This window comes from Diadema setosum, chromosome 3 (genome assembly GCF_964275005.1).
Source record: "Diadema setosum chromosome 3, eeDiaSeto1, whole genome shotgun sequence".
In the NCBI taxonomy this organism is placed as follows: Eukaryota; Metazoa; Echinodermata; class Echinoidea; order Diadematoida; family Diadematidae; genus Diadema; species Diadema setosum.
The window spans coordinates 14,160,330-14,185,121 of NC_092687.1; the positions used below are offsets into that span (position 1 = coordinate 14,160,330).

General features: G+C 45.7%; 7 protein-coding genes across 7 annotated transcripts; all 7 read right to left on the reverse strand.

Annotated features, from left to right (window-relative positions):
* Nucleotides 1–2,859: 2,859 nt before the first annotated feature.
* On the reverse strand, nt 2,860–3,234 carry LOC140226450 (histone H2B.2, embryonic). The gene has a single exon (XM_072306916.1). The coding sequence runs from the start codon at nt 3,232–3,234 to the stop codon at nt 2,860–2,862; it is 375 nt and encodes a 124-aa protein (XP_072163017.1).
* Nucleotides 3,235–4,883: 1,649 nt separating this feature from the next.
* Nucleotides 4,884–5,195, reverse strand: LOC140246579 (histone H4). The gene has a single exon (XM_072325921.1). The coding sequence runs from the start codon at nt 5,193–5,195 to the stop codon at nt 4,884–4,886; it is 312 nt and encodes a 103-aa protein (XP_072182022.1).
* A 783-nt stretch (nt 5,196–5,978) lies between these two features.
* LOC140246580 (uncharacterized) lies at nt 5,979–6,605 on the reverse strand. Its single transcript, XM_072325922.1, has one exon. The coding sequence runs from the start codon at nt 6,603–6,605 to the stop codon at nt 5,979–5,981; it is 627 nt and encodes a 208-aa protein (XP_072182023.1).
* Nucleotides 6,606–10,014: 3,409 nt separating this feature from the next.
* Nucleotides 10,015–10,389, reverse strand: LOC140226469 (histone H2B.2, embryonic). Its single transcript, XM_072306933.1, has one exon. The coding sequence runs from the start codon at nt 10,387–10,389 to the stop codon at nt 10,015–10,017; it is 375 nt and encodes a 124-aa protein (XP_072163034.1).
* Nucleotides 10,390–16,286: 5,897 nt separating this feature from the next.
* Nucleotides 16,287–16,661, reverse strand: LOC140226439 (histone H2B.2, embryonic). The gene has a single exon (XM_072306905.1). The coding sequence runs from the start codon at nt 16,659–16,661 to the stop codon at nt 16,287–16,289; it is 375 nt and encodes a 124-aa protein (XP_072163006.1).
* A 6,774-nt stretch (nt 16,662–23,435) lies between these two features.
* LOC140226468 (histone H2B.2, embryonic) lies at nt 23,436–23,810 on the reverse strand. The gene has a single exon (XM_072306932.1). It carries the CDS (start codon nt 23,808–23,810, stop codon nt 23,436–23,438), a length of 375 nt encoding a protein of 124 aa, XP_072163033.1.
* Nucleotides 23,811–24,167: 357 nt separating this feature from the next.
* Nucleotides 24,168–24,578, reverse strand: LOC140246581 (histone H3, embryonic). The gene has a single exon (XM_072325923.1). It carries the CDS (start codon nt 24,576–24,578, stop codon nt 24,168–24,170), a length of 411 nt encoding a protein of 136 aa, XP_072182024.1.
* Between the last annotated feature and the right edge of the window lie 214 nt (nt 24,579–24,792).

Below are 24,792 nucleotides of genomic sequence, written 5' to 3' on the forward strand. Positions count from 1 at the left end.
CTCCTCATCTAATGGTATGTATTGCCACCTTATATATTTAGTCTTTATTCTTTGGTCTAGATATCCCTTATCCATTTTGTCTCCTTATATAATATCATGCATTGTCACCTTACATATTTATCATTATATTTCTTCCTTTCTCTACATTTCCTATTTATGTGTGATTCAAGTAAGGATAATTAGAGAGAGAGAGAGAGAGAGAGAGAGAAAGGAAAAAAAAAGAAAAAGAAAAGAAAAGAAAAAAAAACAGATATAGCGGAAATCTCAACACAACACAAAATAGCATGATGAATTGAATGTATTCTTTCTGGAAAATGTGGTGGCCCTGATAAGGGCCGTTTGGTTGAAAAGAGCCGCCGTGAAGTGTCTAACTGGACTTTGCAGTCTTCTTCGGCAGAAGCACAGCCTGGATGTTTGGCAGTACACCACCCTGAGCGATTGTCACGCCTCCCAGCAGCTTGTTCAGCTCTTCGTCGTTGCGAACGGCAAGTTGAAGATGTCGCGGGATGATCCTCGTCTTCTTGTTATCGCGTGCGGCGTTGCCGGCCAGCTCCAGAATCTCAGCGGTCAGGTACTCCAGAACAGCAGCTAGGTACACTGGTGCACCAGCGCCTACTCTCTGGGCGTAGTTGCCTTTACGAAGGAAGCGATGAACTCGGCCGACGGGGAACTGCAGGCCGGCGCGTGATGATCGAGACTTGGCCTTGGTGCGAGCCTTGCCAGATTTTCCTCGTCCAGACATGATTGGAGACGGAGAGACAAATGTGTTGACGTGATCTGAATGCTGATTCAACTGAGAGTGTGATCCCCGCCGATTGTTTCCGCACCCATTTATACCCCGCTCGGGGATCCAGCGGGTCAAGATCCTTTTGTTGACCGGTCGACCAATCAGCGTAGCCGGTGGCAGAAGTGGGCAGCTGCTACTGCTGCCAGTGCGGACACAAGCGCTGTTTGCTGCCCTCTTGCTGGCTAACTCGGCACAGTGTGTAGTAGTTCAATGCAGCTAGTTGTATCGCGGCGGCTGTCCATGTATTATATTTCACAATAAAGCAATTGTGAATACACACTTTCAGTTGAATCAGCATTCAGATCACGTCAACACATTGGTAAAAAGGCTCCGAATTAACGTCACAATCTTTTTTTTTTTCCTTTTCTTGACCACATAGTTTTACTTTTTCTTACCCCCCTCCCTTCACTCCTTCTGTCTCCCTATCTATCCCTCTCCCCCCCCCCCCCTCTCTCTCTCTCTCTCTTCCTCTCTATCAAGCACCTTACAGACCCCTTCTCGTCTCAGTTACATATGAATTGATTTGCTAGGTACATAATCACCGTAGACTGCGTTTCATTTGAAGGGGGGGGGGGCAGATATCCCTACTTTACGTGCATTTCATTTATCTTTGTGGTTTTCTTGTTCTCATTTTTCATTTCCGTTCAACTACGTGTGCACTTTTAAATACATAAATATCTAACATCATCCAAGGCTCTACTTTTTAAAACTAAGAATAACAAACAGAATATTGTCCTGTATGAACCATGATATTCTTTCTTGATAATGTGGTGGCTCTGAAAAGAGCCGTTGTGTTGTGTGGTGCGACCACGGAGGACAGGCCTCTCTCTACGCCCTCTCTCCCCGGATGCGACGGGCCAGCTGAATGTCCTTGGGCATGATGGTAACCCGCTTGGCGTGGATGGCGCACAGGTTGGTGTCTTCGAACAGACCGACGAGATAAGCCTCGCTCGCTTCTTGGAGGGCCATGACAGCAGAACTTTGGAAGCGCAGCTCGGTCTTGAAATCCTGAGCAATCTCACGAACAAGTCGCTGGAAGGGGAGTTTGCGGATGAGAAGTTCGGTGCTCTTCTGGTAGCGGCGAATCTCACGAAGTGCGACTGTGCCGGGCCTATAGCGATGAGGTTTCTTCACTCCTCCGGTGGCGGGGGCACTCTTGCGAGCAGCCTTCGTAGCCAGTTGCTTGCGAGGAGCCTTGCCTCCAGTCGACTTGCGAGCCGTCTGCTTGGTGCGAGCCATGTTTTCTTCAGGTAACGAGTGGGGAGATTTTTCGATGCGGAGTTGGGAAGAGAATGAAACCGCCGGACATCCAGCTCCCATTTTATATCGCGGACGATGGATCCCTAGACCCGGGACGGATCCAATCCGTGGCCTGTGATTGGTCAAGCAGTGATTTCCTTTGTCCGAACTGGGCGCACCAGCCCCGCAGCGGCGGCCCCCACCCGTCCCGTCCGCTATGGTTGGTCACGCCGCTCAACCTGTTCACGCCTTCCCGTAGATGGCGCCGTTGAGATACCAGCTCGCGAATTCAATGATTATTGCGGCGTATAATATACTGAAAACATCATTCCGAACGAGATTTTTTTTTTTCTGTATGCAGGCTGCTGTAACAGTGATATTATTACTATACGTGCATGATGGTATTTGGAATAGATTCATATAGCAACAGCTCGTTAAGAAGACGATTCTATAAAGCGGTGTGGTAATTTAATACACTCTTTTACCCGAAAGGGAAGAGCTGGCTGATTGGAAGTTAATCTATATTGTGCGGGTCTTAAACATTAATCTGTAATATGTTTGCCTAATTTTACCATGTTTCAATCAGGTGGTGCTGTCAATAAACTAATTAACGAATACATTAAGTGAACACGAGAAGCAAATATAAATAAGCATACAATGTGAAGTCACTATAAACAAGCGATGATTTGTATTTCTCTGGTGGGTAAAGTACTAGCTTTTCGATTCGTTATAATTAGGATATGATTAGGTTTTCATACAACAGTGGGATATTCTTTCTTGGTTATGTGGTGGCCCTGATAAGGGCCGTTTGAGATATAGGCGACTGTGGACATCTACTTGGATGTAGTGTACTTGGTGACAGCTTTGGTGCCCTCGCTGACGGCGTGCTTTGCCAGTTCTCCGGGGAGAAGGAGGCGCACTGCGGTCTGCACTTCACGGCTGCTGATGGTCGACTTCTTGTTGTACTGACCGAGACGTGCAGCTTCGGCGGCGATGCGTTCGAAAATGTCGTTGACGAAGCTGTTCATGATGGACATGGCGCGACTCGAAATTCCAGTATCTGGGTGGACTTGCTTCAGAACCTTGTAGATGTAGATGCCGTAGCTCTCCTTCCTCTTCCTACGCCTCTTCTTGTCGGCATTGGGCCGGGGAGCCTTGGCAGCTTTCTTGGAACCCTTCTTGGCAACTTGTCCGGATGGAGGAGCCATTGTGAGCGTTGACTAGAGACTAGGCGGATGCGAATTCGATGCAGCTTTGAAAGAGAAATGTTATGGTCAGCTGCCCCCTTTCCTCTTTTATACGCGTTTGGAGGATCCGCTCGCACAGTTCATGCAAATTAGATGAGGATTAGCAGAAGCATCGATTCAGGCGGGCGTGACGGCCCCGCCTGCCGGCCGGCCGGCCGCGGTGGTGGAATAACGGTTTCTGCCACCAGATGGCAGTAGACAGATTTTTGTCCAATTTTACCTTAATTTGTTCACGAATTGCGTGTAAAAATGAAAAACGTGAATAATATTCTCTGCAAATATTAAATCACCATTTACTTTTCTTTTCTTTTCTCTTTGTAATCAAACTAGATCTAGAAAATCTCCTGTAACTATATATATTCTGTTTCGTATCTCGCAAAAAAAGCTGCTAACTTCCCTTATTCCTTTTGATTGCGTGTTAAGCTTACACATGTTATCTACCTTCGTCGCCGCTCGCTGACACGCTGAAGCTGAAATCTATTTGTAAATATTCATTTTGCGTTAGAAAAAAAAAAACATACCTTCTTGCATTCATACTTTGCTGATACTCTTTTTTTTTTTACCTACTTGATTGATTGATTGATTGATTGATTGATTGACTGCTTGTTTCCCACTGCACAATACCAAAAGCCAATGTCAGACAGCAAGATATTGTCCAGACTTACCCACATTTTGTATTGAGGGTATTGAATCTGCGTAAAATTGGCTATATGCAAAATAGGGTATAGAATCTATCCTCTTTAGTGAGTTTAACTCAATATCAGGTGAAGCCAAACAATCTACTTTATTCATAATACAATGTAGTCAATAATTAGCAGGGTTTGTTTTTTTTTTTTTTTGTGTGTGGTTTTTTTTTTTTTTTGGTGGGTGTGTGTGTGTGTGTGTGTGTCTTTTTTATCTTCTGTTTTTGTTTTTGTTTGTTTGTTTGTTTGTTTGTTTGTTTTTTTCTGAATGATACTGTCTTGGTAGTATCTCCAAATTCCAGTCCATGTCCAGGCGCGGGGCGGCATGTGCATTGTGAGCTTCACAACTCTGAAATATCTGTGAGCAAAGGCAACAACTTCACCAAAGAAATGTGTAATGTTGTTGCTTTATACAACCCGCCCACTATGGGAGCAACAACTTTACCAAAAAGGCAACAACTTTACACATAAAGCAACAACTTTACAATTGTATGACAACAACTTTACAATTGTATGACAACAACTTTACTTATGAAAATAACGTCTCTCTCTTTCTTTCTTTCTCTCTCTCTCTCTCTCTCTCTCTCTCACTCTCTCTATTTGCAACTGGGGGCTGTGATCAGCGAATGGATGCCATAATTATTCTATTACCTTCAATTACAACCGGTAAACTCTGTAAAGCGTATAATGAGGGCGTTTTAAGAGCATTGCCACGAAACAGAAATCTGAACTTAAAAGATGTACGAACAGTGTGGTTATATAGATAGATAGATTGCGCATTGATTCAAACGTGCTACTTATGATGACGTTCCGTAATAAAGAAAAGGAAAGAGATGTGGAAACTTGTTTCATTAAGTGTATTCTTTCTTGATAATGTGGTGGCTCTGAAAAGAGCCGTTGTTTTGTGGTGCAGGAGGCCGTTAAATTCTAGCCGCCAAATCCGTAGAGTGTTCGTCCCTGCCTCTTCAATGCGTAGACGACGTCCATGGCAGTAACCGTCTTGCGTTTGGCATGCTCGCAGTATGTCACTGCATCGCGGATCACGTTCTCAAGGAAGACTTTCAGGACTCCGCGGGTTTCTTCGTAGATGAGGCCCGAGATTCGCTTCACGCCGCCCCTTCTTGCCAGACGACGGATGGCTGGCTTGGTGATGCCCTGGATGTTATCTCGAAGAACTTTGCGGTGCCGCTTTGCTCCTCCCTTTCCTAGTCCTTTGCCTCCTTTACCGCGTCCAGACATGATGGCGTGAGTTGATTGTGGTTTAGCTGATGAGAGATCCAAAAGCCGAATGATGACGCTCCCAATGACCGAACAGGGTTAAGTAACCGCTTTGCGGACATGGAGGGCGACGCCCCATTCTCCTACTGTCCGCCGCGGCCAGCCCACGATCCGCCTGCACGAGATCCGGCTGGATCGAGTGCGCCACCTCACGGCCGTTCGTTGCGTTGACCAGACCAGCACCGCGAGTCGGACGGGCACTGTGTCACATCACATACATTACTCTGTCGCACATTACCTAAAGAAATGAACAAATAAAATACACATATGATAATATTGACAGCACAAAGCTACATAGATATGGAGTGGCAGATATATACATATACATATACATATATACACACACTCACACTCACATAATTTCGAGCTTGAAACGATTTTTCAGAGTAAAACTTCTCTCCCAAACGAAAACCATCACCCTCCCCCCGCTCGCATTCTGTTTAGCCTATTTTCGCTAGCTCTCACACAATTGTTTGCTCTTGAGTAACACATAAAACTCCTCAATTGTGCCTTCATCTACCATTCTCTCCTTTTCAACATAAATTCACCAATATAGAATGATTTCTGTTTTTGTAAACTATTCCTTTCTATTTCCCCGTTTCGTGTATTTCCTTCTTTTTTTTTTCTTTCTTTTCTCAGTGCATCTTTCCATCGACTGGTTGATACTGCAACAATTATTCTTTCTTGGGTTTGTGGTGGCTCTTAAAAGAGCCGTTTGATTTTTGGTGTGAGGTGCAAATAAACTTATTTGGCACCCTTCTTGGCAGCAGGCTTCTTTGGTTTTGCCGCCTTGGATTTGGTCGTCGTCTTCTTCGCCACTTTCTTCGGGGTTGCCTTCTTGGATGGCTTCTTTGCTGCGGTCTTCTTCTTGGGCGTCTTCGTTTTCTCCGACTTGGTTGCTGTCTTCTTCGCCGGCTTCTTCTTTGTCGCCTTCTTCTTCTTCTCCTTCTTTTCTGCTGCAGCTTTGGCCTTCTTGGCGACCGCCTTCTCTTTCTTTGCGGCTGCCTTTGCCTTTGCCTTCTCGCGGTCAGCCTTGACCTTTGCCTTCTGCTTCTCTTTTCGTGCCTTCTCCGCCGCCTCTGCCTTTGCTGCCTTGACGTTCAGCTTGAAAGAGCCAGATGCCCCGACACCTTTCGTCTGAACCAGTGTCTCGTTGGCAACCCCTTTCCGCAGAGCTCGCTTGATGAAGATGGTCTGTCGGTCCATATCGCCTACTTTGTAGTTGGCTGCGATGTACTTCTTAATGGCCTGAAGCGATGATCCATTCCGCTCCTTCAGTGCGCCGATAGCAGCATTGACCATCACCTGGGTCGGTGGATGCTCGGGCGCTTTCTTCTTGGTCGTCTTCTTTGCTGCTTCCGAAGCCGCCATCACGATAACAATCGATGCGATACGTAGTGAGTCAGAGAGTAGTGGAACAAAACTAATGACTCGCAACCTTCGCACTGTCGTTTTATCAGCTCATTGCGTACCTCGAAGGAATCACCGGACATCTCGGGCATGGCGTCGTGCAGACGCTCTGCCTAATGTGCTTCCACATCTGTTCTCTGTTTCATATTACTTGATTTACTTTTCTGCTCCATTTGTTTTATCCACGTGTTTCCCTAAGGCAGCTGTTTTATATTACAACATGCCGAAAACTGCAACAATTTTAGACAGCAAACGCACAAACACTAGAGCATTAATGCAATCAAACACACAAACGTCCTACATACATGTGGCTGTGCTGTTCTTATGTTGTCGATAAATTACTCTTTTATTTTAATACCTTCTTTTTAACCTCAGAACGGCCTCGCCTGACGATTTATCATCTGTGCGTTTCATAAATTCATAAATTCTTCCGAAATTAACTTGGTACTTAACTCTTGCTTATTTTCATACTCTAGTCTATGCTTATTCTTTACTCCATATTCTCTCCTCATCTAATGGTATGTATTGCCACCTTATATATTTAGTCTTTATTCTTTGGTCTAGATATCCCTTATCCATTTTGTCTCCTTATATAATATCATGCATTGTCACCTTACATATTTATCATTATATTTCTTCCTTTCTCTACATTTCCTATTTATGTGTGATTCAAGTAAGGATAATTAGAGAGAGAGAGAGAGAGAGAGAGAGAGAGAGAGAAAGGAAAAAAAAAGAAAAAGAAAAGAAAAGAAAAAAAAAACAGATATAGCGGAAATCTCAACACAACACAAAATAGCATGATGAATTGAATGTATTCTTTCTGGAAAATGTGGTGGCCCTGATAAGGGCCGTTTGGTTGAAAAGAGCCGCCGTGAAGTGTCTAACTGGACTTTGCAGTCTTCTTCGGCAGAAGCACAGCCTGGATGTTTGGCAGTACACCACCCTGAGCGATTGTCACGCCTCCCAGCAGCTTGTTCAGCTCTTCGTCGTTGCGAACGGCAAGTTGAAGATGTCGCGGGATGATCCTCGTCTTCTTGTTATCGCGTGCGGCGTTGCCGGCCAGCTCCAGAATCTCAGCGGTCAGGTACTCCAGAACAGCAGCTAGGTACACTGGTGCACCAGCGCCTACTCTCTGGGCGTAGTTGCCTTTACGAAGGAAGCGATGAACTCGGCCGACGGGGAACTGCAGGCCGGCGCGTGATGATCGAGACTTGGCCTTGGTGCGAGCCTTGCCAGATTTTCCTCGTCCAGACATGATTGGAGACGGAGAGACAAATGTGTTGACGTGATCTGAATGCTGATTCAACTGAGAGTGTGATCCCCGCCGATTGTTTCCGCACCCATTTATACCCCGCTCGGGGATCCAGCGGGTCAAGATCCTTTTGTTGACCGGTCGACCAATCAGCGTAGCCGGTGGCAGAAGTGGGCAGCTGCTACTGCTGCCAGTGCGGACACAAGCGCTGTTTGCTGCCCTCTTGCTGGCTAACTCGGCACAGTGTGTAGTAGTTCAATGCAGCTAGTTGTATCGCGGCGGCTGTCCATGTATTATATTTCACAATAAAGCAATTGTGAATACACACTTTCAGTTGAATCAGCATTCAGATCACGTCAACACATTGGTAAAAAGGCTCCGAATTAACGTCACAATCTTTTTTTTTTTCCTTTTCTTGACCACATAGTTTTACTTTTTCTTACCCCCCCTCCCTTCACTCCTTCTGTCTCCCTATCTATCCCTCTCCCCCCCCCCCTCTCTCTCTCTCTCTCTTCCTCTCTATCAAGCACCTTACAGACCCCTTCTCGTCTCAGTTACATATGAATTGATTTGCTAGGTACATAATCACCGTAGACTGCGTTTCATTTGAAGGGGGGGGGCAGATATCCCTACTTTACGTGCATTTCATTTATCTTTGTGGTTTTCTTGTTCTCATTTTTCATTTCCGTTCAACTACGTGTGCACTTTTAAATACATAAATATCTAACATCATCCAAGGCTCTACTTTTTAAAACTAAGAATAACAAACAGAATATTGTCCTGTATGAACCATGATATTCTTTCTTGATAATGTGGTGGCTCTGAAAAGAGCCGTTGTGTTGTGTGGTGCGACCACGGAGGACAGGCCTCTCTCTACGCCCTCTCTCCCCGGATGCGACGGGCCAGCTGAATGTCCTTGGGCATGATGGTAACCCGCTTGGCGTGGATGGCGCACAGGTTGGTGTCTTCGAACAGACCGACGAGATAAGCCTCGCTCGCTTCTTGGAGGGCCATGACAGCAGAACTTTGGAAGCGCAGCTCGGTCTTGAAATCCTGAGCAATCTCACGAACAAGTCGCTGGAAGGGGAGTTTGCGGATGAGAAGTTCGGTGCTCTTCTGGTAGCGGCGAATCTCACGAAGTGCGACTGTGCCGGGCCTATAGCGATGAGGTTTCTTCACTCCTCCGGTGGCGGGGGCACTCTTGCGAGCAGCCTTCGTAGCCAGTTGCTTGCGAGGAGCCTTGCCTCCAGTCGACTTGCGAGCCGTCTGCTTGGTGCGAGCCATGTTTTCTTCAGGTAACGAGTGGGGAGATTTTTCGATGCGGAGTTGGGAAGAGAATGAAACCGCCGGACATCCAGCTCCCATTTTATATCGCGGACGATGGATCCCTAGACCCGGGACGGATCCAATCCGTGGCCTGTGATTGGTCAAGCAGTGATTTCCTTTGTCCGAACTGGGCGCACCAGCCCCGCAGCGGCGGCCCCCACCCGTCCCGTCCGCTATGGTTGGTCACGCCGCTCAACCTGTTCACGCCTTCCCGTAGATGGCGCCGTTGAGATACCAGCTCGCGAATTCAATGATTATTGCGGCGTATAATATACTGAAAACATCATTCCGAACGAGATTTTTTTTTTTTCTGTATGCAGGCTGCTGTAACAGTGATATTATTACTATACGTGCATGATGGTATTTGGAATAGATTCATATAGCAACAGCTCGTTAAGAAGACGATTCTATAAAGCGGTGTGGTAATTTAATACACTCTTTTACCCGAAAGGGAAGAGCTGGCTGATTGGAAGTTAATCTATATTGTGCGGGTCTTAAACATTAATCTGTAATATGTTTGCCTAATTTTACCATGTTTCAATCAGGTGGTGCTGTCAATAAACTAATTAACGAATACATTAAGTGAACACGAGAAGCAAATATAAATAAGCATACAATGTGAAGTCACTATAAACAAGCGATGATTTGTATTTCTCTGGTGGGTAAAGTACTAGCTTTTCGATTCGTTATAATTAGGATATGATTAGGTTTTCATACAACAGTGGGATATTCTTTCTTGGTTATGTGGTGGCCCTGATAAGGGCCGTTTGAGATATAGGCGACTGTGGACATCTACTTGGATGTAGTGTACTTGGTGACAGCTTTGGTGCCCTCGCTGACGGCGTGCTTTGCCAGTTCTCCGGGGAGAAGGAGGCGCACTGCGGTCTGCACTTCACGGCTGCTGATGGTCGACTTCTTGTTGTACTGACCGAGACGTGCAGCTTCGGCGGCGATGCGTTCGAAAATGTCGTTGACGAAGCTGTTCATGATGGACATGGCGCGACTCGAAATTCCAGTATCTGGGTGGACTTGCTTCAGAACCTTGTAGATGTAGATGCCGTAGCTCTCCTTCCTCTTCCTACGCCTCTTCTTGTCGGCATTGGGCCGGGGAGCCTTGGCAGCTTTCTTGGAACCCTTCTTGGCAACTTGTCCGGATGGAGGAGCCATTGTGAGCGTTGACTAGAGACTAGGCGGATGCGAATTCGATGCAGCTTTGAAAGAGAAATGTTATGGTCAGCTGCCCCCTTTCCTCTTTTATACGCGTTTGGAGGATCCGCTCGCACAGTTCATGCAAATTAGATGAGGATTAGCAGAAGCATCGATTCAGGCGGGCGTGACGGCCCCGCCTGCCGGCCGGCCGGCCGCGGTGGTGGAATAACGGTTTCTGCCACCAGATGGCAGTAGACAGATTTTTGTCCAATTTTACCTTAATTTGTTCACGAATTGCGTGTAAAAATGAAAAACGTGAATAATATTCTCTGCAAATATTAAATCACCATTTACTTTTCTTTTCTTTTCTCTTTGTAATCAAACTAGATCTAGAAAATCTCCTGTAACTATATATATTCTGTTTCGTATCTCGCAAAAAAAGCTGCTAACTTCCCTTATTCCTTTTGATTGCGTGTTAAGCTTACACATGTTATCTACCTTCGTCGCCGCTCGCTGACACGCTGAAGCTGAAATCTATTTGTAAATATTCATTTTGCGTTAGAAAAAAAAAAACATACCTTCTTGCATTCATACTTTGCTGATACTCTTTTTTTTTTTACCTACTTGATTGATTGATTGATTGATTGATTGATTGACTGCTTGTTTCCCACTGCACAATACCAAAAGCCAATGTCAGACAGCAAGATATTGTCCAGACTTACCCACATTTTGTATTGAGGGTATTGAATCTGCGTAAAATTGGCTATATGCAAAATAGGGTATAGAATCTATCCTCTTTAGTGAGTTTAACTCAATATCAGGTGAAGCCAAACAATCTACTTTATTCATAATACAATGTAGTCAATAATTAGCAGGGTTTGTTTTTTTTTTTTTTGTGTGTGGTTTTTTTTTTTTTTTGGTGGGTGTGTGTGTGTGTGTGTGTGTGTCTTTTTTATCTTCTGTTTTTGTTTTTGTTTGTTTGTTTGTTTGTTTGTTTTTTTTTTTTCTGAATGATACTGTCTTGGTAGTATCTCCAAATTCCAGTCCATGTCCAGGCGCGGGGCGGCATGTGCATTGTGAGCTTCACAACTCTGAAATATCTGTGAGCAAAGGCAACAACTTCACCAAAGAAATGTGTAATGTTGTTGCTTTATACAACCCGCCCACTATGGGAGCAACAACTTTACCAAAAAGGCAACAACTTTACACATAAAGCAACAACTTTACAATTGTATGACAACAACTTTACAATTGTATGACAACAACTTTACTTATGAAAATAACGTCTCTCTCTTTCTTTCTTTCTCTCTCTCTCTCTCTCTCTCTCACTCTCTCTATTTGCAACTGGGGGCTGTGATCAGCGAATGGATGCCATAATTATTCTATTACCTTCAATTACAACCGGTAAACTCTGTAAAGCGTATAATGAGGGCGTTTTAAGAGCATTGCCACGAAACAGAAATCTGAACTTAAAAGATGTACGAACAGTGTGGTTATATAGATAGATAGATTGCGCATTGATTCAAACGTGCTACTTATGATGACGTTCCGTAATAAAGAAAAGGAAAGAGATGTGGAAACTTGTTTCATTCATCGCTAGCTCTCACACAATTGTTTGCTCTTGAGTAACACATAAAACTCCTCAATTGTGCCTTCATCTACCATTCTCTCCTTTTCAACATAAATTCACCAATATAGAATGATTTCTGTTTTTGTAAACTATTCCTTTCTATTTCCCCGTTTCGTGTATTTCCTTCTTTTTTTTTTCTTTCTTTTCTCAGTGCATCTTTCCATCGACTGGTTGATACTGCAACAATTATTCTTTCTTGGGTTTGTGGTGGCTCTTAAAAGAGCCGTTTGATTTTTGGTGTGAGGTGCAAATAAACTTATTTGGCACCCTTCTTGGCAGCAGGCTTCTTTGGTTTTGCCGCCTTGGATTTGGTCGTCGTCTTCTTCGCCACTTTCTTCGGGGTTGCCTTCTTGGATGGCTTCTTTGCTGCGGTCTTCTTCTTGGGCGTCTTCGTTTTCTCCGACTTGGTTGCTGTCTTCTTCGCCGGCTTCTTCTTTGTCGCCTTCTTCTTCTTCTCCTTCTTTTCTGCTGCAGCTTTGGCCTTCTTGGCGACCGCCTTCTCTTTCTTTGCGGCTGCCTTTGCCTTTGCCTTCTCGCGGTCAGCCTTGACCTTTGCCTTCTGCTTCTCTTTTCGTGCCTTCTCCGCCGCCTCTGCCTTTGCTGCCTTGACGTTCAGCTTGAAAGAGCCAGATGCCCCGACACCTTTCGTCTGAACCAGTGTCTCGTTGGCAACCCCTTTCCGCAGAGCTCGCTTGATGAAGATGGTCTGTCGGTCCATATCGCCTACTTTGTAGTTGGCTGCGATGTACTTCTTAATGGCCTGAAGCGATGATCCATTCCGCTCCTTCAGTGCGCCGATAGCAGCATTGACCATCACCTGGGTCGGTGGATGCTCGGGCGCTTTCTTCTTGGTCGTCTTCTTTGCTGCTTCCGAAGCCGCCATCACGATAACAATCGATGCGATACGTAGTGAGTCAGAGAGTAGTGGAACAAAACTAATGACTCGCAACCTTCGCACTGTCGTTTTATCAGCTCATTGCGTACCTCGAAGGAATCACCGGACATCTCGGGCATGGCGTCGTGCAGACGCTCTGCCTAATGTGCTTCCACATCTGTTCTCTGTTTCATATTACTTGATTTACTTTTCTGCTCCATTTGTTTTATCCACGTGTTTCCCTAAGGCAGCTGTTTTATATTACAACATGCCGAAAACTGCAACAATTTTAGACAGCAAACGCACAAACACTAGAGCATTAATGCAATCAAACACACAAACGTCCTACATACATGTGGCTGTGCTGTTCTTATGTTGTCGATAAATTACTCTTTTATTTTAATACCTTCTTTTTAACCTCAGAACGGCCTCGCCTGACGATTTATCATCTGTGCGTTTCATAAATTCATAAATTCTTCCGAAATTAACTTGGTACTTAACTCTTGCTTATTTTCATACTCTAGTCTATGCTTATTCTTTACTCCATATTCTCTCCTCATCTAATGGTATGTATTGCCACCTTATATATTTAGTCTTTATTCTTTGGTCTAGATATCCCTTATCCATTTTGTCTCCTTATATAATATCATGCATTGTCACCTTACATATTTATCATTATATTTCTTCCTTTCTCTACATTTCCTATTTATGTGTGATTCAAGTAAGGATAATTAGAGAGAGAGAGAGAGAGAGAGAGAGAGAAAGGAAAAAAAAAGAAAAAGAAAAGAAAAGAAAAAAAAAACAGATATAGCGGAAATCTCAACACAACACAAAATAGCATGATGAATTGAATGTATTCTTTCTGGAAAATGTGGTGGCCCTGATAAGGGCCGTTTGGTTGAAAAGAGCCGCCGTGAAGTGTCTAACTGGACTTTGCAGTCTTCTTCGGCAGAAGCACAGCCTGGATGTTTGGCAGTACACCACCCTGAGCGATTGTCACGCCTCCCAGCAGCTTGTTCAGCTCTTCGTCGTTGCGAACGGCAAGTTGAAGATGTCGCGGGATGATCCTCGTCTTCTTGTTATCGCGTGCGGCGTTGCCGGCCAGCTCCAGAATCTCAGCGGTCAGGTACTCCAGAACAGCAGCTAGGTACACTGGTGCACCAGCGCCTACTCTCTGGGCGTAGTTGCCTTTACGAAGGAAGCGATGAACTCGGCCGACGGGGAACTGCAGGCCGGCGCGTGATGATCGAGACTTGGCCTTGGTGCGAGCCTTGCCAGATTTTCCTCGTCCAGACATGATTGGAGACGGAGAGACAAATGTGTTGACGTGATCTGAATGCTGATTCAACTGAGAGTGTGATCCCCGCCGATTGTTTCCGCACCCATTTATACCCCGCTCGGGGATCCAGCGGGTCAAGATCCTTTTGTTGACCGGTCGACCAATCAGCGTAGCCGGTGGCAGAAGTGGGCAGCTGCTACTGCTGCCAGTGCGGACACAAGCGCTGTTTGCTGCCCTCTTGCTGGCTAACTCGGCACAGTGTGTAGTAGTTCAATGCAGCTAGTTGTATCGCGGCGGCTGTCCATGTATTATATTTCACAATAAAGCAATTGTGAATACACACTTTCAGTTGAATCAGCATTCAGATCACGTCAACACATTGGTAAAAAGGCTCCGAATTAACGTCACAATCTTTTTTTTTTTCCTTTTCTTGACCACATAGTTTTACTTTTTCTTACCCCCCTCCCTTCACTCCTTCTGTCTCCCTATCTATCCCTCTCCCCCCCCCCTCTCTCTCTCTCTCTCTTCCTCTCTATCAAGCACCTTACAGACCCCTTCTCGTCTCAGTTACATATGAATTGATTTGCTAGGTACATAATCACCGTAGACTGCGTTTCATTTGAAGGGGGGGGGGGCAGATATCCCTACTTTACGTGCATTTCATTTATCTTTGTGGTTTTCTTGTTCTCATTTTTCATTTCCGTTCAACTACGTGTGCACTTTTAAATACATAAATATCTAACATCATCCAAGGCTCTACTTTTTAAAACTAAGAATAACAAACAGAATATTGTCCTGTATGAACCATGATATTCTTTCTTGATAATGTGGTGGCTCTGAAAAGAGCCGTTGTGTTGTGTGGTGCGACCACGGAGGACAGGCCTCTCTCTACGCCCTCTCTCCCCGGATGCGACGGGCCAGCTGAATGTCCTTGGGCATGATGGTAACCCGCTTGGCGTGGATGGCGCACAGGTTGGTGTCTTCGAACAGACCGACGAGATAAGCCTCGCTCGCTTCTTGGAGGGCCATGACAGCAGAACTTTGGAAGCGCAGCTCGGTCTTGAAATCCTGAGCAATCTCACGAACAAGTCGCTGGAAGGGGAGTTTGCGGATGAGAAGTTCGGTGCTCTTCTGGTAGCGGCGAATCTCACGAAGTGCGACTGTGCCGGGCCTATAGCGATGAGGTTTCTTCACTCCTCCGGTGGCGGGGGCACTCTTGCGAGCAGCCTTCGTAGCCAGTTGCTTGCGAGGAGCCTTGCCTCCAGTCGACTTGCGAGCCGTCTGCTTGGTGCGAGCCATGTTTTCTTCAGGTAACGAGTGGGGAGATTTTTCGATGCGGAGTTGGGAAGAGAATGAAACCGCCGGACATCCAGCTCCCATTTTATATCGCGGACGATGGATCCCTAGACCCGGGACGGATCCAATCCGTGGCCTGTGATTGGTCAAGCAGTGATTTCCTTTGTCCGAACTGGGCGCACCAGCCCCGCAGCGGCGGCCCCCACCCGTCCCGTCCGCTATGGTTGGTCACGCCGCTCAACCTGTTCACGCCTTCCCGTAGATGGCGCCGTTGAGATACCAGCTCGCGAATTCAATGATTATTGCGGCGTATAATATACTGAAAACATCATTCCGAACGAGATTTTTTTTTTTCTGTATGCAGGCTGCTGTAACAGTGATATTATTACTATACGTGCATGATGGTATTTGGAATAGATTCATATAGCAACAGCTCGTTAAGAAGACGATTCTATAAAGCGGTGTGGTAATTTAATACACTCTTTTACCCGAAAGGGAAGAGCTGGCTGATTGGAAGTTAATCTATATTGTGCGGGTCTTAAACATTAATCTGTAATATGTTTGCCTAATTTTACCATGTTTCAATCAGGTGGTGCTGTCAATAAACTAATTAACGAATACATTAAGTGAACACGAGAAGCAAATATAAATAAGCATACAATGTGAAGTCACTATAAACAAGCGATGATTTGTATTTCTCTGGTGGGTAAAGTACTAGCTTTTCGATTCGTTATAATTAGGATATGATTAGGTTTTCATACAACAGTGGGATATTCTTTCTTGGTTATGTGGTGGCCCTGATAAGGGCCGTTTGAGATATAGGCGACTGTGGACATCTACTTGGATGTAGTGTACTTGGTGACAGCTTTGGTGCCCTCGCTGACGGCGTGCTTTGCCAGTTCTCCGGGGAGAAGGAGGCGCACTGCGGTCTGCACTTCACGGCTGCTGATGGTCGACTTCTTGTTGTACTGACCGAGACGTGCAGCTTCGGCGGCGATGCGTTCGAAAATGTCGTTGACGAAGCTGTTCATGATGGACATGGCGCGACTCGAAATTCCAGTATCTGGGTGGACTTGCTTCAGAACCTTGTAGATGTAGATGCCGTAGCTCTCCTTCCTCTTCCTACGCCTCTTCTTGTCGGCATTGGGCCGGGGAGCCTTGGCAGCTTTCTTGGAACCCTTCTTGGCAACTTGTCCGGATGGAGGAGCCATTGTGAGCGTTGACTAGAGACTAGGCGGATGCGAATTCGATGCAGCTTTGAAAGAGAAATGTTATGGTCAGCTGCCCCCTTTCCTCTTTTATACGCGTTTGGAGGATCCGCTCGCACAGTTCATGCAAATTAGATGAGGATTAGCAGAAGCATCGATTCAGGCGGGCGTGACGGCCCCGCCTGCCGGCCGGCCGGCCGCGGTGGTGGAATAACGGTTTCTGCCACCAGATGGCAGTAGACAGATTTTTGTCCAATTTTACCTTAATTTGTTCACGAATTGCGTGTAAAAATGAAAAACGTGAATAATATTCTCTGCAAATATTAAATCACCATTTACTTTTCTTTTCTTTTCTCTTTGTAATCAAACTAGATCTAGAAAATCTCCTGTAACTATATATATTCTGTTTCGTATCTCGCAAAAAAAGCTGCTAACTTCCCTTATTCCTTTTGATTGCGTGTTAAGCTTACACATGTTATCTACCTTCGTCGCCGCTCGCTGACACGCTGAAGCTGAAATCTATTTGTAAATATTCATTTTGCGTTAGAAAAAAAAAAACATACCTTCTTGCATTCATACTTTGCTGATACTCTTTTTTTTTTTACCTACTTGATTGATTGATTGATTGATTGATTGATTGACTGCTTGTTTCCCACTGCACAATACCAAAAGCCAATGTCAGACAGCAAGATATTGTCCAGACTTACCCACATTTTGTATTGAGGGTATTGAATCTGCGTAAAATTGGCTATATGCAAAATAGGGTATAGAATCTATCCTCTTTAGTGAGTTTAACTCAATATCAGGTGAAGCCAAACAATCTACTTTATTCATAATACAATGTAGTCAATAATTAGCAGGGTTTGTTTTTTTTTTTTGTGTGTGGTTTTTTTTTTTTTTGGTGGGTGTGTGTGTGTGTGTGTCTTTTTTATCTTCTGTTTTTGTTTTTGTTTGTTTGTTTGTTTGTTTGTTTTTTTTTTTCTGAATGATACTGTCTTGGTAGTATCTCCAAATTCCAGTCCATGTCCAGGCGCGGGGCGGCATGTGCATTGTGAGCTTCACAACTCTGAAATATCTGTGAGCAAAGGCAACAACTTCACCAAAGAAATGTGTAATGTTGTTGCTTTATACAACCCGCCCACTATGGGAGCAACAACTTTACCAAAAAGGCAACAACTTTACACATAAAGCAACAACTTTACAATTGTATGACAACAACTTTACAATTGTATGACAACAACTTTACTTATGAAAATAACGTCTCTCTCTTTCTTTCTTTCTCTCTCTCTCTCTCTCTCTCTCTCTCTCACTCTCTCTATTTGCAACTGGGGGCTGTGATCAGCGAATGGATGCCATAATTATTCTATTACCTTCAATTACAACCGGTAAACTCTGTAAAGCGTATAATGAGGGCGTTTTAAGAGCATTGCCACGAAACAGAAATCTGAACTTAAAAGATGTACGAACAGTGTGGTTATATAGATAGATAGATTGCGCATTGATTCAAACGTGCTACTTATGATGACGTTCCGTAATAAAGAAAAGGAAAGAGATGTGGAAACTTGTTTCATTAAGTGTATTCTTTCTTGATAATGTGGTGGCTCTGAAAAGAGCCGTTGTTTTGTGGTGCAGGAGGCCGTTAAATTCTAGCCGCCAAATCCGTAGAGTGTTCGTCCCTGCCTCTTCAATGCGTAGACGACGTCCATGGCAGTAACCGTCTTGCGTTTGGCATGCTCGCAGTATGTCACTGCATCGCGGATCACGTTCTCAAGGAAGACTTTCAGGACTCCGCGGGTTTCTTCGTAGATGAGGCCCGAGATTCGCTTCACGCCGCCCCTTCTTGCCAGACGACGGATGGCTGGCTTGGTGATGCCCTGGATGTTATCTCGAAGAACTTTGCGGTGCCGCTTTGCTCCTCCCTTTCCTAGTCCTTTGCCTCCTTTACCGCGTCCAGACATGATGGCGTGAGTTGATTGTGGTTTAGCTGATGAGAGATCCAAAAGCCGAATGATGACGCTCCCAATGACCGAACAGGGTTAAGTAACCGCTTTGCGGACATGGAGGGCGACGCCCCATTCTCCTACTGTCCGCCGCGGCCAGCCCACGATCCGCCTGCACGAGATCCGGCTGGATCGAGTGCGCCACCTCACGGCCGTTCGTTGCGTTGACCAGACCAGCACCGCGAGTCGGACGGGCACTGTGTCACATCACATACATTACTCTGTCGCACATTACCTAAAGAAATGAACAAATAAAATACACATATGATAATATTGACAGCACAAAGCTACATAGATATGGAGTGGCAGATATATACATATACATATACATATATACACACACTCACACTCACATAATTTCGAGCTTGAAACGATTTTTCAGAGTAAAACTTCTCTCCCAAACGAAAACCATCACCCTCCCCCCGCTCGCATTCTGTTTAGCCTATTTTCGCTAGCTCTCACACAATTGTTTGCTCTTGAGTAACACATAAAACTCCTCAATTGTGCCTTCATCTACCATTCTCTCCTTTTCAACATAAATTCACCAATATAGAATGATTTCTGTTTTTGTAAACTATTCCTTTCTATTTCCCCGTTTCGTGTATTTCCTTCTTTTTTTTTTTTCTTTCTTTTCTCAGTGCATCTTTCCATCGACTGGTTGATACTGCAACAATTATTCTTTCTTGGGTTTGTGGTGGCTCTTAAAAGAGCCGTTTGATTTTTGGTGTGAGGTGCAAATAAACTTATTTGGCACCCTTCTTGGCAGCAGGCTTCTTTGGTTTTGCCGCCTTGGATTTGGTCGTCGTCTTCTTCGCCACTTTCTTCGGGGTTGCCTTCTTGGATGGCTTCTTTGCTGCGGTCTTCTTCTTGGGCGTCTTCGTTTTCTCCGACTTGGTTGCTGTCTTCTTCGCCGGCTTCTTCTTTGTCGCCTTCTTCTTCTTCTCCTTCTTTTCTGCTGCAGCTTTGGCCTTCTTGGCGACCGCCTTCTCTTTCTTTGCGGCTGCCTTTGCCTTTGCCTTCTCGCGGTCAGCCTTGACCTTTGCCTTCTGCTTCTCTTTTCGTGCCTTCTCCGCCGCCTCTGCCTTTGCTGCCTTGACGTTCAGCTTGAAAGAGCCAGATGCCCCGACACCTTTCGTCTGAACCAGTGTCTCGTTGGCAACCCCTTTCCGCAGAGCTCGCTTGATGAAGATGGTCTGTCGGTCCATATCGCCTACTTTGTAGTTGGCTGCGATGTACTTCTTAATGGCCTGAAGCGATGATCCATTCCGCTCCTTCAGTGCGCCGATAGCAGCATTGACCATCACCTGGGTCGGTGGATGCTCGGGCGCTTTCTTCTTGGTCGTCTTCTTTGCTGCTTCCGAAGCCGCCATCACGATAACAATCGATGCGATACGTAGTGAGTCAGAGAGTAGTGGAACAAAACTAATGACTCGCAACCTTCGCAAAGTCGTTTTATCAGCTCATTGCGTACCTCGAAGGAATCACCGGACATCTCGGGCATGGCGTCGTGCAGACGCTCTGCCTAATGTGCTTCCACATCTGTTCTCTGTTTCATATTACTTGATTTACTTTTCTGCTCCATTTGTTTTATCCACGTGTTTCCCTAAGGCAGCTGTTTTATATTACAACATGCCGAAAACTGCAACAATTTTAGACAGCAAACGCACAAACACTAGAGCATTAATGCAATCAAACACACAAACGTCCTACATACATGTGGCTGTGCTGTTCTTATGTTGTCGATAAATTACTCTTTTATTTTAATACCTTCTTTTTAACCTCAGAACGGCCTCGCCTGACGATTTATCATCTGTGCGTTTCATAAATTCATAAATTCTTCCGAAATTAACTTGGTACTTAACTCTTGCTTATTTTCATACTCTAGTCTATGCTTATTCTTTACTCCATATTCTCTCCTCATCTAATGGTATGTATTGCCACCTTATATATTTAGTCTTTATTCTTTGGTCTAGATATCCCTTATCCATTTTGTCTCCTTATATAATATCATGCATTGTCACCTTACATATTTATCATTATATTTCTTCCTTTCTCTACATTTCCTATTTATGTGTGATTCAAGTAAGGATAATTAGAGAGAGAGAGAGAGAGAGAGAGAGAGAGAAAGGAAAAAAAAAGAAAAAGAAAAGAAAAGAAAAAAAAAAACAGATATAGCGGAAATCTCAACACAACACAAAATAGCATGATGAATTGAATGTATTCTTTCTGGAAAATGTGGTGGCCCTGATAAGGGCCGTTTGGTTGAAAAGAGCCGCCGTGAAGTGTCTAACTGGACTTTGCAGTCTTCTTCGGCAGAAGCACAGCCTGGATGTTTGGCAGTACACCACCCTGAGCGATTGTCACGCCTCCCAGCAGCTTGTTCAGCTCTTCGTCGTTGCGAACGGCAAGTTGAAGATGTCGCGGGATGATCCTCGTCTTCTTGTTATCGCGTGCGGCGTTGCCGGCCAGCTCCAGAATCTCAGCGGTCAGGTACTCCAGAACAGCAGCTAGGTACACTGGTGCACCAGCGCCTACTCTCTGGGCGTAGTTGCCTTTACGAAGGAAGCGATGAACTCGGCCGACGGGGAACTGCAGGCCGGCGCGTGATGATCGAGACTTGGCCTTGGTGCGAGCCTTGCCAGATTTTCCTCGTCCAGACATGATTGGAGACGGAGAGACAAATGTGTTGACGTGATCTGAATGCTGATTCAACTGAGAGTGTGATCCCCGCCGATTGTTTCCGCACCCATTTATACCCCGCTCGGGGATCCAGCGGGTCAAGATCCTTTTGTTGACCGGTCGACCAATCAGCGTAGCCGGTGGCAGAAGTGGGCAGCTGCTACTGCTGCCAGTGCGGACACAAGCGCTGTTTGCTGCCCTCTTGCTGGCTAACTCGGCACAGTGTGTAGTAGTTCAATGCAGCTAGTTGTATCGCGGCGGCTGTCCATGTATTATATTTCACAATAAAGCAATTGTGAATACACACTTTCAGTTGAATCAGCATTCAGATCACGTCAACACATTGGTAAAAAGGCTCCGAATTAACGTCACAATCTTTTTTTTTTTCCTTTTCTTGACCACATAGTTTTACTTTTTCTTACCCCCCTCCCTTCACTCCTTCTGTCTCCCTATCTATCCCTCTCCCCCCCCCCTCTCTCTCTCTCTCTCTTCCTCTCTATCAAGCACCTTACAGACCCCTTCTCGTCTCAGTTACATATGAATTGATTTGCTAGGTACATAATCACCGTAGACTGCGTTTCATTTGAAGGGGGGGGGGGGCAGATATCCCTACTTTACGTGCATTTCATTTATCTTTGTGGTTTTCTTGTTCTCATTTTTCATTTCCGTTCAACTACGTGTGCACTTTTAAATACATAAATATCTAACATCATCCAAGGCTCTACTTTTTAAAACTAAGAATAACAAACAGAATATTGTCCTGTATGAACCATGATATTCTTTCTTGATAATGTGGTGGCTCTGAAAAGAGCCGTTGTGTTGTGTGGTGCGACCACGGAGGACAGGCCTCTCTCTACGCCCTCTCTCCCCGGATGCGACGGGCCAGCTGAATGTCCTTGGGCATGATGGTAACCCGCTTGGCGTGGATGGCGCACAGGTTGGTGTCTTCGAACAGACCGACGAGATAAGCCTCGCTCGCTTCTTGGAGGGCCATGACAGCAGAACTTTGGAAGCGCAGCTCGGTCTTGAAATCCTGAGCAATCTCACGAACAAGTCGCTGGAAGGGGAGTTTGCGGATGAGAAGTTCGGTGCTCTTCTGGTAGCGGCGAATCTCACGAAGTGCGACTGTGCCGGGCCTATAGCGATGAGGTTTCTTCACTCCTCCGGTGGCGGGGGCACTCTTGCGAGCAGCCTTCGTAGCCAGTTGCTTGCGAGGAGCCTTGCCTCCAGTCGACTTGCGAGCCGTCTGCTTGGTGCGAGCCATGTTTTCTTCAGGTAACGAGTGGGGAGATTTTTCGATGCGGAGTTGGGAAGAGAATGAAACCGCCGGACATCCAGCTCCCATTTTATATCGCGGACGATGGATCCCTAGACCCGGGACGGATCCAATCCGTGGCCTGTGATTGGTCAAGCAGTGATTTCCTTTGTCCGAACTGGGCGCACCAGCCCCGCAGCGGCGGCCCCCACCCGTCCCGTCCGCTATGGTTGGTCACGCCGCTCAACCTGTTCACGCCTTCCCGTAGATGGCGCCGTTGAGATACCAGCTCGCGAATTCAATGATTATTGCGGCGTATAATATACTGAAAACATCATTCCGAACGAGATTTTTTTTTTTTTCTGTATGCAGGCTGCTGTAACAGTGATATTATTACTATACGTGCATGATGGTATTTGGAATAGATTCATATAGCAACAGCTCGTTAAGAAGACGATTCTATAAAGCGGTGTGGTAATTTAATACACTCTTTTACCCGAAAGGGAAGAGCTGGCTGATTGGAAGTTAATCTATATTGTGCGGGTCTTAAACATTAATCTGTAATATGTTTGCCTAATTTTACCATGTTTCAATCAGGTGGTGCTGTCAATAAACTAATTAACGAATACATTAAGTGAACACGAGAAGCAAATATAAATAAGCATACAATGTGAAGTCACTATAAACAAGCGATGATTGTATTTCTCTGGTGGGTAAAGTACTAGCTTTTCGATTCGTTATAATTAGGATATGATTAGGTTTTCATACAACAGTGGGATATTCTTTCTTGGTTATGTGGTGGCCCTGATAAGGGCCGTTTGAGATATAGGCGACTGTGGACATCTACTTGGATGTAGTGTACTTGGTGACAGCTTTGGTGCCCTCGCTGACGGCGTGCTTTGCCAGTTCTCCGGGGAGAAGGAGGCGCACTGCGGTCTGCACTTCACGGCTGCTGATGGTCGACTTCTTGTTGTACTGACCGAGACGTGCAGCTTCGGCGGCGATGCGTTCGAAAATGTCGTTGACGAAGCTGTTCATGATGGACATGGCGCGACTCGAAATTCCAGTATCTGGGTGGACTTGCTTCAGAACCTTGTAGATGTAGATGCCGTAGCTCTCCTTCCTCTTCCTACGCCTCTTCTTGTCGGCATTGGGCCGGGGAGCCTTGGCAGCTTTCTTGGAACCCTTCTTGGCAACTTGTCCGGATGGAGGAGCCATTGTGAGCGTTGACTAGAGACTAGGCGGATGCGAATTCGATGCAGCTTTGAAAGAGAAATGAGAAATAATCACCGTAGACTGCGTTTCATTTGAAGGGGGGGGGGCAGATATCCCTACTTTACGTGCATTTCATTTATCTTTGTGGTTTTCTTGTTCTCATTTTTCATTTCCGTTCAACTACGTGTGCACTTTTAAATACATAAATATCTAACATCATCCAAGGCTCTACTTTTTAAAACTAAGAATAACAAACAGAATATTGTCCTGTATGAACCATGATATTCTTTCTTGATAATGTGGTGGCTCTGAAAAGAGCCGTTGTGTTGTGTGGTGCGACCACGGAGGACAGGCCTCTCTCTACGCCCTCTCTCCCCGGATGCGACGGGCCAGCTGAATGTCCTTGGGCATGATGGTAACCCGCTTGGCGTGGATGGCGCACAGGTTGGTGTCTTCGAACAGACCGACGAGATAAGCCTCGCTCGCTTCTTGGAGGGCCATGACAGCAGAACTTTGGAAGCGCAGCTCGGTCTTGAAATCCTGAGCAATCTCACGAACAAGTCGCTGGAAGGGGAGTTTGCGGATGAGAAGTTCGGTGCTCTTCTGGTAGCGGCGAATCTCACGAAGTGCGACTGTGCCGGGCCTATAGCGATGAGGTTTCTTCACTCCTCCGGTGGCGGGGGCACTCTTGCGAGCAGCCTTCGTAGCCAGTTGCTTGCGAGGAGCCTTGCCTCCAGTCGACTTGCGAGCCGTCTGCTTGGTGCGAGCCATGTTTTCTTCAGGTAACGAGTGCGGAGTTTTTTCGATGCGGAGTTGGGAAGAGAATGAAACCGCCGGACATCCAGCTCCCATTTTATATCGCGGACGATGGATCCCTAGACCCGGGACGGATCCAATCCGTGGCCTGTGATTGGTCAAGCAGTGATTTCCTTTGTCCGATCTGGGCGCACCAGCCCCGCAGCGGCGGCCCCCACCCGTCCCGTCC

Excerpts from the sequence above, each read along its gene's own strand:
- LOC140226450 (XM_072306916.1), bottom strand. The coding sequence starts at position 3,234 with ATGGCTCCTCCATCCGGACAAGTTGCCAAGAAGGGTTCCAAGAAAGCT.
- LOC140246579 (XM_072325921.1), bottom strand. The coding sequence starts at position 5,195 with ATGTCTGGACGCGGTAAAGGAGGCAAAGGACTAGGAAAGGGAGGAGCA.
- LOC140246580 (XM_072325922.1), bottom strand. The coding sequence starts at position 6,605 with ATGGCGGCTTCGGAAGCAGCAAAGAAGACGACCAAGAAGAAAGCGCCC.
- LOC140226469 (XM_072306933.1), bottom strand. The coding sequence starts at position 10,389 with ATGGCTCCTCCATCCGGACAAGTTGCCAAGAAGGGTTCCAAGAAAGCT.
- LOC140226439 (XM_072306905.1), bottom strand. The coding sequence starts at position 16,661 with ATGGCTCCTCCATCCGGACAAGTTGCCAAGAAGGGTTCCAAGAAAGCT.
- LOC140226468 (XM_072306932.1), bottom strand. The coding sequence starts at position 23,810 with ATGGCTCCTCCATCCGGACAAGTTGCCAAGAAGGGTTCCAAGAAAGCT.
- LOC140246581 (XM_072325923.1), bottom strand. The coding sequence starts at position 24,578 with ATGGCTCGCACCAAGCAGACGGCTCGCAAGTCGACTGGAGGCAAGGCT.